This window comes from Calidris pugnax, unplaced genomic scaffold (assembly GCF_001431845.1).
Source record: "Calidris pugnax isolate Ruff unplaced genomic scaffold, ASM143184v1 scaffold14, whole genome shotgun sequence".
In the NCBI taxonomy this organism is placed as follows: domain Eukaryota; kingdom Metazoa; phylum Chordata; class Aves; order Charadriiformes; family Scolopacidae; genus Calidris; species Calidris pugnax.
Genome location: NW_015090793.1, coordinates 9,385,559 through 9,401,902, shown reverse-complemented (window position 1 = coordinate 9,401,902; position 16,344 = coordinate 9,385,559). Strand labels below are relative to the sequence as shown.

Here is a 16,344-nt window from a genome sequence, read left to right as displayed (position 1 = left end):
TCAAACATCTTTCCTGGCCATTATTCCTCTTCCAAGAGGCATCCAGGGTACCCCAGACTGTAAAATAGGGAAAGGAAAAACCCACCTACCTTCTCTGTCTCCTCTCTCAGCACCAAAAGCGTCTTGCTTGAGGTCTCAGGTAACCACAGAATTGCTGCAATGCTCTGTGCTGGAGGGATGAAGGGATTGTGATGCACTGAAGAAGACCATAGCATCCTCAGTGGTGTTGTTTATGGGTGAGCATACCGTGGAGGAGCTGGTGATCTAGCCCCTTCTCCCTTTCCTGTGTTGCTCATGGCTGCAAAGAGAGGAAGGGAAAGTCCCAAAGGGCTGTGGAAAAACTCCTGGTCCCACCATGAGCAGAAAGGGATGTGGACACAGGGCCTGCAGGACTGGTGGCTGCTGCCCTGAAGGGCTGGAGCCACAGGAAGCTCAAACCATCTCCAAGCCATCATCTTCCAGCTCATGTCACTGGAGACACAGGTTAGAAAGCCATAGGCTGTTCATGTGTATGTATCTCCTAGATCCTGAATGTATGCAATACACACCCAAAAAAGAGTTTCTTTCTCTATGTATGCAGTGGTAACCACATGAAAGAGTTGGACCCTGCATTTTTCTCTCACTGTCTGTGTTGCAGAGGAGAGATGTTGGGAGAGCTATGGAGAACCACAGGATCCGTCCTTGGGGTAAATGTCCTTGTTCAGGGCCAACAGCTAAGGAAGATTTAAGTGTGCTGCATTAAAGAACGAGATAATTGGAAAATTAATGGTGTTTCGGAGGAAATGGATGTGGAGTTTTGTAGCAAATGGCTTCCTTAACATGACACATTGTAATGAGATCTCATAGTTAAAAATATAAAAATGACTGGTTTGGTTCAGAGCAAAGGTCCATCCAGACAACTATTCTGTCTCCAACACTGGCTACAAGCGAATGGTTGAAGAATAATAAGGACAAGACAATCATATGTGACACTTTCCCTTAATATTCAGACTATTTTTAACTAAAAAGATTTCCTGAGTCTGTTGCTATCTATTGAGTAACCCACTATAGACCTCTCTTCCAAGCATTTGTCCAGGCTCTGCATCCTCAGTGTCCTTCAACAGGGACACCTGTGGGTGAAGGACGACTTCATTTGCTTTCAGCCTCACCAACACCAGCTTCATCTCCTGCCCCTTACTTTCTGTACTGGAAAAGGCAGTGAATAATCAATCCCTCTCCACTCCCTCCCAGCCACTCACGATTCTGGAGAGCTTTAGTGTCTATCCACTTAAATCACGTTTTCAGGCTAAAGAGTCCCAGTCTGCCTACACAAGATCCCTCTCAGACCTCTGATCCTCCATTTTGCCCTTCTCTGAACCTTTTTCATCTCCACTACTCCTTTTTTGAGTTCCCTCTTTGAGATAAGGGGGTGAGACCAACAGACAGCATTCAAGGTTTTATACAGTGCATTACACCATGCATTGGTCCATTGGCCCATACACTGACATAGCTGTATTCTGTTTTATATCTCATTTCTTTCCTACCCGCTGATTTGCTTTTCCTGCTGGGGACTGAATTGGTGGTTTTGCGGTAGTACCTGTCTTAACCCCATTTTCACCCCTGAATGGTGATATTTGGCTCCTTATTTTATAGCAAAGCCAGGACTGTTTTTCCTTGCATTGCACTTCACACTCACCTACTCCAATTTTCTCCTGTCCCCCTGTGTTGTTCAGTGTCTGAAAGATCCTTCTGCAGTTCCATATTCACAATACAGAAATACAAGTAAATTAATGTACATAAAAATGATGTTTGCAGGATATATTTTAAACATGAATTGTTATACGGCTACTGAGTCCATCACTCACAGACCGGGTGGGAGCGGTACCTCTAGGACAGGTATGGAAACAGCAATCACACACTTCTTTTATCGGTAATGGTGGGGATCAGGCAGTTAAAAGTGAAACTCTTAACAGTGAATTTAGTTTGCTTTGTTGATGACAGGAGGGCATTAAACCAGCTGCTGGTTTTTGATGCAGCCTTCTCTCCTCCCCTCTGCCACTCCTGAACAAGGTATCGTGGCTTTGGGTTGCACCTTACAGGTCTAATTCTACAGGGAGGGTTGGCTTTTTCTCAAATAAATGCAAAATCAGGAAGAAATAAGTTGCAGAAGCCAGCCAATGCTATTAATAGGACCGCAAAATGGATGAAGCAAGTAATCTCAAGCAAGCGTTTCCATACATCAGCACTGTCAGCAAGAGGGGAGGATAATCAGAATTCCTGCATTCCACTAGCTGTAACCAACGATGGAAATTACAGTTCCCTCTCAAAGATGTTAACAGTAAAGATGCACAGCAATACCCTGCTCTGGGAAAGTCCTCCTGCACCACACAGATGCGGCCCAGAAACTCCTTGAGGTACCTCCACCAGGCTTTCTTGCCAAGGTCTTCAGGGAAGAAGGTCAGTGTACAGCAAGGAAGGAGACCAGATATGACAAGACTCTGGGTTGATGGAGACAGGAGAAGTCAGCTCTCAGGGCTGTGGTGATAACTCCAAAGCTATGAGACCCTGGAAGGGGGCTGAACTAGGAGGACAACTACCAAACAGTGCCTTAAAACCCAACAGAAATTTGACTGTGGGAATTGGAAGTGATAAATGAGCCCAGTTCACCAATTAAACACTACTGGAACTGCTGTTCAGACACAAAAAAAAAAAGCACTGGAGCTATACAAATATTTTTCCTTCTCTTAAGGAAACTCTATAATCAGTGTTTGAAAAAATGAAGTCTTTCTGTAGTTCTGGACTGAATCTCTGTGGTATTTAGGAGCTCGGAGCTGCAGAAAACCAACCTGTCCACTGCTAGCTCCAGCTGTGGCACTGGCGAAGTAAATTGTCACAAGTTCCCAGAAGACACCATCACGGATTGCTGATTTGCCAAATCTCTGTACAAATGAGCTCTGCAGCATCAAGAGAGAAGGCACAGGAAAACTCGTAACACATTCAGGTCTTCTTTTATAAAACTCTCAGCTGAAGTACCAACAACCACGGAGATTTTCAAGCCAGTGATCAGGTTAAAGGTCTACACCACGGGGAGACGAGAGCGCGGGAGTGTTTGTGGTTCACATACAGTATTTTAGGGTATGTGATGTTTACACTGATAGTACCCAGAAGGGAGGGCAGTGTTGGCCACTGAATTGGAAACAGGCAGCTACAGTGGAAAAATAGCATGTGAGTATCTGGTGAGTGACAGTTGCACTTGACATTCTACAAGCCCCTTCAGTGCTGCAGCTTTGCAAAGAAAAGAGGGGGCAGCAAGCTGCTCATAAACCACAGCTTCATTTCACACCGGAAAAGCTGTACGCTATTGTCTCAACATTTGTTTTTCCTCTGGTTGAAACAAAAAAAGTTTGTGATTTGTGACTAAAATTTGAAATCTTCATTAAAACTTTCCATTCCTCCTTAGGAGAGAGATCCTTCAGAGGTTAACAACAGGAAGAATCAGCAATGCTGAAGCAAAACCAGTGTGGTGTCACTGCCAGAGTTACCATCACTGATTACTTGCAGGGATCAAGCAGCACCTGCTCATCATCAGCAACGTTGCCTCGTTGCCTCGCAATGGGAAGTCCCTCTGAAGCACTATGAGGAGACTGGGCAACAGAGCACTATGGGCAACAGAGAAACAGACCTGATAGAGCACAGTCATCTTGCTGCTCCTTTTGGTCTACCAACCATCACAGCATAACTCCCATGTCCTGAGATGTGGTCCTGCTGCCAGTCACGCAATACTGGGAGACACCCGTGAGATGTCTGATATTACTGAAGCTAAAGAGTTTCTTACCACTATGAAAAAGCCACCACGATCCTTCCACACAATGACTAAGAAATCAGTCATATCCGAAACTTGGCGTCTCCTCCAGCTCTGATGCCCCAAGCTCCCTCTCATTTCCTCATTTCCCATCTCTTCTTTGTTAGATGGATGTAAGCAAGCACAGACAAAATTAATTCTAAACTCACCTCTTGCCAAGCCCCATTCAAAAAAGGCGAACCCTTGTCAGTCTGTCTCTTTCCTGCATCATTTTGTCTCTTCTCTCCTTGCTCCTGTCCCCTTCTGTTGAATTGCTTGGTATTAATTTAATACAGACCTAGGCTGGCCTTAGCATGGAATGATAAACGTTGGTCACAAGCAGCTTAGGCTGAAGTTCACCAGCAATTGGAGCCCTGCAACTTTAGCTATGAGCAAAACGAAACTTATTGGTAGGTTTGGGAGATAAAAGACATTACCTTCTACAGTCTAAGCAATGTGTCTGGTCTCCTGACATCTCTTGTATGATGCTCCACAGAAGTAAGTGGTTGTCTGAGTCCTTTCTTCATCCTTAGTCATATCGTAACTGTGGCACTACAACAGAAATTACTAATAAAACATGTTATTAAATGCTAGTGTGTTTCACTGATTTTCTTAGGTCCTCAGTCTAATAACGACAGCTCTATTGCAAAATATCATCTAGAGGACAAACTGCCAAACCAGGGCATGCTAAAGTTAAAGAAATTCCTTAATTAATCTGATTAACAAACTACTCCCCGTTTTGGAGTAGGTCATCAATATAAAACTTACATATACTGATCCAAATTATTTATACAAGTATTGATTTTAAATTAGAGCTTTTTCAGAAGCTCCTGCTTGGGCCTGGAGCTTTTTGTAATCAAATAATTGCCATTGCAGCTGTTTTATTTGGTCTTATTTGTTACTATGGGAAATAGAAACGTCTCTGTGCTAAGTGAGACCTAAATACCAAAGCCAGAAAAAAAATGATCCCTGTACCAGCTGACTTATTATTTAGGAGACATGAGATGGGGACACAGGAAAGGGGAGGTTTCACCTGATCACAGAGATGTCTCCATCAGAGCTACGCTTCCCTGAATCCAGGCCCTCTATGGCCAACAAAGCGTGCCCCTGCTGAAAAGAGATGCGTGACAGCCCACCTGCAGCTACAGCTCTCCACTGACAATAAGCTTTTCTCTTGCCTTAAAAGAATATATTCATTAGCAGTTTACTGCAGGCAGCAGAAAGGAATAGCTCCCCCTGAAGCCATCTCCTCTCGGAGACTCCCCAACGTCACCCTTGCCCAGCACAATGGGCAAGCGTCAGAAGACACAGGGGCTGGTGGTATCTTCCACATAGTGGTGAGTCACAAAGCGCTTCAGCAAATGAAAGTATGAAGAGAAAAAGGAGACCTCTGAATGGTGACGCAGGGTATGAACGTGACAAAGGAAACGACATGGAAACCGGCTCAGTCTGTGAGCCATGAGGACCAAGATCAAGGACATCTCTAAACCCAGAAGAGGAATCTCGGAGCTCCAGCTTGGTACCCCGGACTGATACATAATAAAATTTACCATTTAATTAGAGACAAGAGAGAAGTAAGATGTGCCTACTAAGAAAGGCAATAGCCCTTCCTGGATGATCCTTTAATTGTATAGATTCTCCTAGCACATCCATCACTACGTCTCTGAGGACACACACTACATGCCGTAGTTAAGCATCTATGCTCTACAGCAGAGTGAGAACCTAGTCCTGACAAACATTTGATCCATCTTCATTTTCCAGCATGTTCACTTCCATTTCAATTGTAATGAAAAACAGGAATCAGGAATTTTCCTACTTTGGTCTTGGGAGGGTTGTGCTTTTGAAAATGCTTTTGAAATTTCATTTTCTGTCACTGAATTGTAATAGTGATGAAAGCAGGGGGCACTCACACAACAATCCTGATGGATGGCAGGAACCCGCTCACTTCAGCATCTCAGAAAACATGAGACTCAACCGCAGTCACCTACAAGGCATGTCCATAGTTTCAGTTCCTCACCTATGTTCCTCCATCAGCACGTGAAGACAAGCACTTCCCAAGAGCAGCTTATCCCACTGTAAAGGGAGGATTAATTCTACTCAGAATAAGGACAATAAACTGCCCATTGAAACCAGAGGGAGCCTATCCAAATAACATCACTTGATGTCTCATCTGGACATGGCTGGAGCATTAAAAGGCGACATTTACTTCAAGTCTGACATTCACATTTGCTTGACAGTATTTTGAGATCCAGATCCTTGCAATGTTATTTAACTAATAAAATCTAATTTATCTTTATTTTGCTTATCTTTATCTGCTCTATTTCAGGTAGACATCTCAAGTTTCACAGCCTCATGAAAGTATGAATTTCATACATCTCAGCAGGCCTAACAGCAGCTTTCCTCACTCACCAACACGCTCTGATGCCCAGTGAAATAAACCCAGGTCCTAAGCCATTTTCCGTAACTCATCTCTAAGCAGCAGCCACAATAGCAGTGGCATCAAAGTCAGCAGCACCTGGTTTCTCACATGCCCAAGAAAAGGGGACTTTCTTTGCAAAGGAGTAATAGAAAAACACCTCGCACAGGAAAATAAACAGCAGAAAATCCAGGAGGTGACAAATGAATAAATAAATAATTCAGTAGCCCACGGCCTCACAGTCTGGTGAAACTGTCGCTGTTGTATGTGTACAGCTCCAGGCAGTCTGGTGAAACTGTCGCTGTTGTATGTGAAAAGCATCACCCATATCTGTGTGCAAGTGGTCACCTGGAGGCAGCAGCAAGGGCCCTCTCCGTTGAAGCATGCAAGGGTTTTTCTGGCAGGGCGGAAGCCTCTGTGGTTAGAGAAGAAAACCACAAGATGTTAAAAAAAAAAGTAAGAAAAAAAAAAAGGCATATCCCTGGGGCATAAAGATGTTAAAAAAAAAAGTAAGAAAAAAAAGGCATATCCCTGGGGCATGGGTTTTTTTTTTTTTTTTGGTGGGTTTCAGATCACAGACCACCTGCCTTGCACAAAGCAGCTTTTGCAAAGCAATTGCAAAGAAGAATTGCAGAGAGAACAGTCGGACACCTGAAGCACTCAGCTGTGTGCCAGCAACACATGTGCTCAGAGGTAGAACACACGCATGGATTCATGCCATGAAACACCCCTGTCTTGCCCGCTGAGTAATAAAATACCCTGTGCTCTGCCACCCGCACCAGACCCCTTGAGTGCGTGCGAGAGAAGGCAGCAGGATCTCTGCCAAGAAACACAAGCTGCGGCCTGCAGCCAAAGCATGGGGCTTGTCCATGACTTCTGCAGAGCTGGAGCTGCTGTGAACCCCCAGACGGCTGGGAGACAGCAGGCTGTAGCCACTGATCCTACCTCAGGCATGGGCATCATCACCCTGAATCTCTACAGAGGTCAGAGGCAAAATCTTTGAGGCACCATTAAGAATCAATAACAATAAATGCACCCAAGTTCTGGATTAGAACTAAATTTCTTCAGATATCTTGGGTTTTTTCCCCTTCATTTTCTCACCAATGCCGAACACCGTCTCTTTACCCAAGAGGGTCCTGATGACATCACATCCTCTCCGAAAAGCAATGCAGCCTCCCAAGTCAAGCGACAAAGACCATCTTGGCTCTGCTGCACCGTCCCGGTGGACGGCCACCTCTAGGAGAAGATGGCCAGGTCTCCTGTGCTTCTCCTGCTCGCTCTGGGATTCTGTGAGTACGGACACAGGGTTGTACATCACCTTCATTGGGAAGGACACTGATTCCAAGAAACTGGGCTAACTAGCTAAAGGGAATAGTTAAAGGGAAAATAAAAAGCAAATTAAAAAGGCTGACTTTGAGGTTTTCTCAGTAATTGTGGAGTTAAAGGTGGTTTCTCCTCAGCCAGCATAGGACAGCCGGAGGGGTGGCTGAATCGGGAAGGGAGTCCAGTCAGAGAAGTGGTTCTGGAGGGGAGGAGAAGGGAAAAAAAGGAGATTTAATGTTCTTAGTGAATCACTTCAGATAATCTGGGAAGGGGTACCATCCCCGAGAAGGGAGCTGAAAGGCAACACCGGTCTTTAAAGCCCGAGTGGTTGAGAGCTAAGCATCCTCCACACACAGTCCCAGAAAGGACTCCATTTGACTTTGCACCTGGTGGGCAGGGAACAAGGTTTGCCAGGAGGAGATGTGGCTCTTCCCAAGTGTTTACCAAACAGATTTCTCTCCCACAGGCTGCCCTGGGGTCCGGGGGCAGAGGTACGATATGGAGGCCAGGTTTCGAGACAGAAGCATCACACACCCCCAGGTGGGACAGCAGCTGGAGCTGGAGTGTCAGACTCCCAAGGAGGACAGTGGTGCATTCTGGATCCACCAGGACAAGGGTGGGAGCCTTCACTTCATCGTCTTCATCTCTTCCCTGTCCCGGACCACCTTCAGTGGAAACCAGAAGACATCCAAACGCTTCGAGGCAAGCAAAGACGGCAAGTTCTACCGGTTGGTAGTGAAGTCTTTCACGCCGCAAGATGAGGGAAACTATTTCTGCCTCGTGAACAGCAACCAAGTGCTGTACTTCAGCCTTGGTCAGCCTGCCTTCTTCCCAGGTCAGCAACACCCCCACCCAACCTTGCTTAGCTCTGCCAAAATGCCCAGCACCTCCTGTCCATGCCTTTTTTAACCAATCAACTCTCCCACAAACCCTATTTTCCCTGCTTGCTTGCTCAAGGCATCTTGTGACCAACCCACTGGTCCTCCTGCCAGAGGCTCCCTGCTTGCTGGCTCTTCTCATGGTCTCGCTCCTGCCAAAAGGCAAAAACAATCAGGCAGACCCAGCATCAAGTCCCCATCCCCACTTCTCCATCCCATTTATGGCTCTGAAGGGATAAGACAAAAGCAAAGCCCACCACCACTCCCTCCTTCCTCAGCTTGCATAGGTCTCCCAAAAGTCCTACCAACCTCGGGGTACTCAGGCTTTCTGAGGGTGGTGGCAGAAAGCAAGAACTAAGGAGCCTGCAGCTTCTTAATGGGTCTTGGGAGACCCTCCCTGGGGGAGTCACCATCCAAAATGGGCTCTACAAAGTCCCCCCAGACTTGAGCCCTACACTGGCCACAGGAGCAGCCATGCCCTGGCAGGGGTGGGAGAGCAGAAGTGCAGGAGAGAGCTATTTTATTGTATTTCCCTAGATGCTGTATTCATCCATTTTCACTTATAGTCACCACCACAGTGGCACCCACTACACCAGCACTCACCACCCAGAGTGGCATCACCGAAAAGGACCCCTGCCCAAGGACCCCGGATACAGGTAGCCCAGCTGCAGGGAGGGAGGGAGGGGGGAAAAGGTGGGCTCTGGTCCACTGATACCAAGGGGGGATCCTGCAGGAGTTTTGGGATGAGGGGAGAGGGAAAAATCCTTAGAGGTTTACCAGAGTTGGATAACTGGGTACATGAGCTGGGAGGGTTACACCACAACATTTCATCCCGTGTATGAAAGGCTAAGCATAACTTAAAAAGCACAAGGAATATCTTATAACTTGGTACATTGGGAAGAGGTGGAAGGAGAGCAGAACTTTGGGGGCTGGGGCTGGTTTTAGCTTTGGCAGGGGACACGAGAAAACTTCTGGCTACGTGTCCTCCCTCAAGTCCCCAGGAAAATGCCATGGAGGCCAGGTTTCGAGACAGAAGCATCACACACCCCCAGGTGGGACAGCAGCTGGAGCTGGAGTGTCAGACTCCCAAGGAGGACAGTGGTGCATTCTGGATCCACCAGGACAAGGGTGGGAGCCTTCACTTCATCGTCTTCATCTCTTCCCTGTCCCGGACCACCTTCAGTGGAAACCAGAAGACATCCAAACGCTTCGAGGCAAGCAAAGACGGCAAGTTCTACCGGTTGGTAGTGAAGTCTTTCACGCCGCAAGATGAGGGAAACTATTTCTGCCTCGTGAACAGCAACCAAGTGCTGTACTTCAGCCTTGGTCAGCCTGCCTTCTTCCCAGGTCAGCAACACCCCCACCCAACCTTGCTTAGCTCTGCCAAAATGCCCAGCACCTCCTGTCCATGCCTTTTTTAACCAATCAACTCTCCCACAAACCCTATTTTCCCTGCTTGCTTGCTCAAGGCATCTTGTGACCAACCCACTGGTCCTCCTGCCAGAGGCTCCCTGCTTGCTGGCTCTTCTCATGGTCTCGCTCCTGCCAAAAGGCAAAAACAATCAGGCAGACCCAGCATCAAGTCCCCATCCCCACTTCTCCATCCCATTTATGGCTCTGAAGGGATAAGACAAAAGCAAAGCCCACCACCACTCCCTCCTTCCTCAGCTTGCATAGGTCTCCCAAAAGTCCTACCAACCTCGGGGTACTCAGGCTTTCTGAGGGTGGTGGCAGAAAGCAAGAACTAAGGAGCCTGCAGCTTCTTAATGGGTCTTGGGAGACCCTCCCTGGGGGAGTCACCATCCAAAATGGGCTCTACAAAGTCCCCCCAGACTTGAGCCCTACACTGGCCACAGGAGCAGCCATGCCCTGGCAGGGGTGGGAGAGCAGAAGTGCAGGAGAGAGCTATTTTATTGTATTTCCCTAGATGCTGTATTCATCCATTTTCACTTATAGTCACCACCACAGTGGCACCCACTACACCAGCACTCACCACCCAGAGTGGCATCACCGAAAAGGACCCCTGCCCACGGACCCCGGATACAGGTAGCCCAGCTGCAGGGAGGGAGGGAGGGGGGAAAAGGTGGGCTCTGGTCCACTGATACCAAGGGGGGATCCTGCAGGAGTTTTGGGATGAGGGGAGAGGGAAAAATCCTTAGAGGTTTACCAGAGTTGGATAACTGGGTACATGAGCTGGGAGGGTTACACCACAACATTTCATCCCGTGTATGAAAGGCTAAGCATAACTTAAAAAGCACAAGGAATATCTTATAACTTGGTACATTGGGAAGAGGTGGAAGGAGAGCAGAACTTTGGGGGCTGGGGCTGGTTTTAGCTTTGGCAGGGGACACGAGAAAACTTCTGGCTACGTGTCCTCCCTCAAGTCCCCAGGAAAATGCCAAAAGCAGTGGCACTAATGAATGCTCATTGCTGGGGATGACACCCATGCTGGGCTTGTGGACACCCCTGGTGCCCATCTCTGCCTTTGCAGGCCAGAGGGACCCCTCTGCTTCATCACCAGCCTCACTGAAAGCCAGGCAGGTCCCCTTAGCTCCACCACAGCTAGCTGTACGCCAGCCGTGAGCACCTGGTGGACCTTTCCTCTTCTCTATTTCTGCAGAGATCAGCAAAGAGACGAATTTCTTCTGTAACATCTTCATCTGGGTTCCCTTGTCAGGCGCCTGCCTCCTGCTCCTCCTCGCCCTGGCAGTCACCATCACCCTGTGTCAACGTAAGACTCACCCATAACCCCCCCTAGATATTCCTCTAGCCTGAAACTGCAGCCCTGTCCTTCAGAGGAATGGATCTCCTAGCTATCCCCTTTACATAGACACCAGATAGCCAGGACACAGTCAGTGCAAGAGAAGGACCACTGTTAAAATCTATGTCTGTATTTTCCTCATCAGTAGGCTTGGGCTGAGAAATAATTATCAACTTCTACACTACAAGGAAGAAAAATAAATTACTAATAGAGAAAGTATTATCAAACCATATTGGCTCTCCAATCCTTAAATTGGTATAGCAGACAGGAAAAGCACCAGAGCCTGAAACACTTTGACCAAACAGGGTAAACATGCTCCAGCACAGGGCTCGCAAATTCAAATGCTGTAACCAAACGAGCACAGGATTACACAGGATCAGAGACTGCTATGGCTAAAGCAGTAATGCAAAATCTCTGGGTAGGCAAAAGTCCTTTGGTGAAATTCCATGTTTGAAATATCTTTAAATTACCCTGAGCAAGCAGTGAGTGCAAATGTATTTAAATCAATTTAATGCTCACTGAAATCAGTTTAACTTTTCTGATACCACCAGAAGTTACACCGATTTCACAAAACTGGCTCAGCTCATTTGCCTGAACACCAAAGTGTTTTGCTGCTGAATTAACCTAATCCTCACTGACCTCACAGCCTAGAGCCAATATGAGATAAATTTACCAGCTGACACAGTTTTTAAAAAAGTACAATTTTTCAGCATCCTTCAGCCTTGGAAATACTAATCAGCATAGTCTGCAGCAATAGGAAAGAATACGTGAAAAAACACTGATGAGCCACAACCAAAAATCATTCTTCTTGAGGGAAATAGCTGGCAATGCAGCAGAGCACCCAGAGATGGTCTAAATTCCCTCTGAAGTCACCGGGAGCCTTCCATGTGCACCAGGATTGCCCCATGACCCGCAACACCATTAACCTACAAATGCCACTCAATGATTATTTCTGCCTTTTAATGCTGATGTGAATTATCAGCAAAAAGCCATTAGCTGCAATTAATTTCTGCAGTAGGCAGCCCGAGATCTCAAGGACAGATTTTTACCTTGTGCTAAAACTAATGGCTAGACATTGTATTTTGCCGAATACATCCCAAAGTAATAACACAGATGCTAAAATGGGGGAAAGCATCGTTCAGCTTGGTTGAGTGCTGTGTGGCATCATTGCCCTCACCTGCTGCAGAAATTGATTGCTGCCAATGGATTTTTAGCAACATGCCAGTCGCCTGAGACAGTAAAAAGGAAAGCATCGTTCAGCTTGGTTGAGTGCTGTGTGGCATCATTGCCCTCACCTGCTGCAGAAATTGATTGCTGCCAATGGATTTTTAGCAACATGCCAGTCGCCTGAGACAGTAAAAAAAAAAAAAAAAATTAAAAAAAATCCCCATCAGCATTCCCAGGCTGACCCTGCTACTGTTACTCACATGAAAATTTAATTAAAGAAAATACCTAAGCAGACTGCCAGGGGAACGTGAGCTGCAGCACCACTCACTTATGTGGATTTCTTCAAAAATAAGCTCAGTTTACTGTTTCTTTATGGACCTGTGACTTGGCATCTTTGAACTGTTTTCTTTTTTTTTATTTATTTTAGAAACCAGAAGACGAAGATGCAGGTGTAAAAGGTTAGTAAGTGACAGGTGCTGACAGTTTCCCTCTTACACTCAGCAGCATCTCACCCTCAAGCAATAAAGCCAGCAGCTGCCAAAAAGCCATCTACAAATTCTTCATCCAATATAGGGTGGATGGGAGGGGACTGGGTAATGAATTAAGGGCAAAAAAGAGAGAGAAGAGTCTCTTGTCCTGTGGAGTTGTTTTGGTTTTTTTTTTTTTAATATTAAGTAAGTTAAATCACTGAGCACTGCCACTGTAGCAGATACTAAACAGAAAGACAAGAGGTGTTTGTGGCAGCCTAAGAAGTTTGTGTAGGGAAGTGCTGGGAAAAGCTGGGTTGCAAGAAAATTTGGAACAGGATTGTCCCACTCCTGGAGCCTTATTCTTTGCAAATCAACCACCTTTTTAAATCAGGTGAATTTGTGTTCCCTGTTATACATCCATGGGTCTCGTAGTAAAAAAAGTTACTAGTTTTTTAGCTGCCCAAATTAATATGATGACTCAGAAAGAACCTTCCTCCTTCTCCATTAACAGAAAATGGATAACTACAATTTAATGTGTTTTTTTAAAGGCAGAACACATCAGAAATCAGTGCCTGAATAATAATGATGATGAAGGGAAGAAGCACTGAGTGGCAATGCCTTCTGCCCTCCGGAAGGTGCAACATTTCGCTGTGCATGTCAGAATACAGCCACCCCTACACACCTGCATGTTCTTTTGCCCATCTGAAAAAGGGAACGGCTTCTCAATTTTTACAATGGATTTTTATTATTATTACCCAGCGCTCTCCTGATGCTCACCTGCCTTTCCAACAGCTAAATGATAACGAGGTGCTCTCGCCGCCTTGTTTAGGACAATGCTTGCATTCCTCACTTATCTCAGTCCCTGGTGCCAGCCCTGCACCAAGATGTTCTGTCCCTAAGGAGAAAAACAGGCTGCAGAGCTCGTCAATTTTGCCCTGGTGGAGCAGTTGGGTTACAAGCCCCTCAGGAAATCCTCTCATCGAGGACAGATCTCCTTCGGCAGCCTTCTGGTTTAAGCAATTGTAACATATTTAAGCTTTTATTTAGAGAGGAAATTCCTGCTGCTCCGAGCAGTTCCCAGTTATTGAAATGAAGCTCTTTGGAAGTTAATAGCGCAATTCACCCAATTAAAGAGCGCCTCAGGATCTGGCCTGGGATTTTTGCTGGCAGCTGAAGGATTCATTTTCCACCACAAATTAATCTTCAGTGAAAACGGGTGCCAAATCTCCAACTCATTAAATCAGCATAAAACTATCAGTTGCTGGATACCAGTAACTTCCATCATTTCTGGGACATGCTGGTAGTCTAGAAAGCCTCCTTCTAAACTTGTCTGCAGGAGGCTGGTTTGCAACAAGAAAAAGTCCTTACAAACTGGTAACAGCTTCCCCAACTCCAAAAAAAACCTGAGCTTTTCTTCCCATTTCAGCTCCCAGCATTTCTGAGTGTAGAGAAAGGCTTGATGAGGGCAGAAATGTGCAGAAATCAGAGGCAAATTTAAAAAATTTTTTTTTTCTAAATTAGTGTAACAATTGATTAGCAGTGTATCTTAAGAAAGAGGATTTAGGAACACTGCAGCCTGCTCTTTGAGGTCCCTGGCTGCAGATGCAAGGTCAAGCAAGCTGATCAGCAGCCATACATTAACTGCCTTCTTGTTCCTTTTACATCAAAGTGACTCAAAACCTTTTCTCTCTCCAGACCTGCAAATGGGAAGCCCAACGCCAAAGCCAGCGTGCCGAGCCGACACGTATAAGCAGCTGCACCTTCTGGATCATCTTCTGGGAGCTGTTGCTCCACAAGGCCATCACCTATGTTATCTATACTGCTACTAATTCTCATGCACTCTGCCTTGACACATTTGAAAAGAAGGATGGAGCCGACACACGGACAGCAAGCAGGCACTTTTTCTGTCAACTGCACGCTGAAGCACAGCTCCTTCCAAAAACTGAGATTTTGCAAATTAATTCCCCAGGCCAAATGCCACCTCTGTTCCCAATGACAGAGCTCTGTGGTTCAGGCAAAAGAAAACATCCTGATGCTGACGTGTATCAGCAATAAGCTGATGAGAAATAAGGATGTTAGCTGGATCTTTCCTCAGGAGTGTATAATTCTTTCTAAAATGCAGCTAAATGTTGAATTTGCTACCAGATTACTTAGACATAAACCCCCTCACTTAACAGACCCTCTTTTCTTGGTGCCAATGTATCTGCTAAGGGTTTTACTGTTCATCTAATATAACACAAAGCTGCACTGAGAGGGTAAATACTGATTAAAGGGCCTTGCTTTTAAAGTTCTTACAGCCCTAGGGGCTAAGGTTTATTCTGTTTCCCTCTTGCTATCCTTCCTTGCTATCCTACTTCCACTGATTTCAGAGGTTTTGCCTGAGCAAGGAAGGTGGAATTTTCTTTCTTTCTGGAAGAAATGTTTGAGTAGTGAAAAAAACCAGTCTTTGTCACTTGCTTTGTTTAAGCAGGACTTTCAGCCTACCTTCTTGGGACATGTTCATTGACTACAATGAGTTCTGTTTTTTCCGCTCTCTATTTGTATTTGATCCTTACTACACTTGCACATCACAACCTGAGAAAAAAAAAATAAAACAATGGTTTTAGTTGGACTCACTAATGTTTATTTCTTTATTCAGTTCCTAGCCTCAAAAACGCTAAAAGCCTTCATGCAAATAATAAATGAGGGTTTGAGGACATCTTCGGTAAGAGAAAAGGCAGTGATTCACATACCAGCCTGAGCTTTAAGATGCCAGAGCTCAGCTTCCAGCTTACCACTGCCTAAAATGATATAAAATTATTTTCCCAGGCACTTGCAAGATGGGCCCCGTAACACTCCCTCATCCCAAGGGGGTGAGAAAGTGGAGGAGATAAAGACTCAGAAGGTATTCTGGTATTCTTGCCAAGGGGCTGATAAAAACCTGGGAAAAAAAGGAATGAAAGAAACCCTTTGCTAGTCTCCTCCTCTGCAAACTGTGAAGGAGAGAAATTCAGAGACAAACAAAGTTCTTTCAAACTTAGCTTTTTGTAATTTTTTAAAAAAAAAAAAAAAAGACTAGAGACTAAGTGTATCTAAACAATAGCAGGCAAATACTGAATGACAACTACATGTATCTACACACACTGTAAAGAAAAAATTAACAGAAAAGCTTTAACATTCAAATGTCTGTGAATTCACCGACTTCAAGACATATCCAATCTATTAAGGGTGGCCTCATTCAACCCCCAGGTGCAAAGCTGGGGAGAAGTGAGGGTCTCGCCACACCTGCAGCGCCAGATTGTGCCCCATCACAGCCATCACCAATGTGCAGCTGCATTTTCACAACACACAGCAGATCTACTCACCAACCTGTTTTGAGGCACACTAAGTCCAACCTTTAGCCCCATTTTAATGTGTTATTGTTCCCTAAATCAGTTTGATCTCATCCCACAGTCAGCTCTAACTATGAGGATGAAAAGCTCAAACCTTTTCTCTCTCATGTGAGCATCAATTTTACCATGAGCTTGACC

The 16,344-nt window shown here is 45.6% G+C and overlaps 1 protein-coding gene across 1 annotated transcript; it reads left to right on the top strand.

The window, feature by feature from the left end:
• Positions 1-7,413: 7,413 nt before the first annotated feature.
• CD8A (CD8a molecule) lies at positions 7,414-15,446 on the top strand. Its single transcript, XM_014966728.1, has 6 exons — positions 7,414-7,525; positions 8,026-8,394; positions 9,004-9,093; positions 11,058-11,168; positions 12,793-12,823; positions 14,531-15,446. The coding sequence occupies exons 1-6, from the start codon at positions 7,483-7,485 to the stop codon at positions 14,583-14,585; spliced, it is 699 nt and encodes a 232-aa protein (XP_014822214.1). The 5' UTR covers positions 7,414-7,482; the 3' UTR covers positions 14,586-15,446.
• Positions 15,447-16,344: the final 898 nt, after the last annotated feature.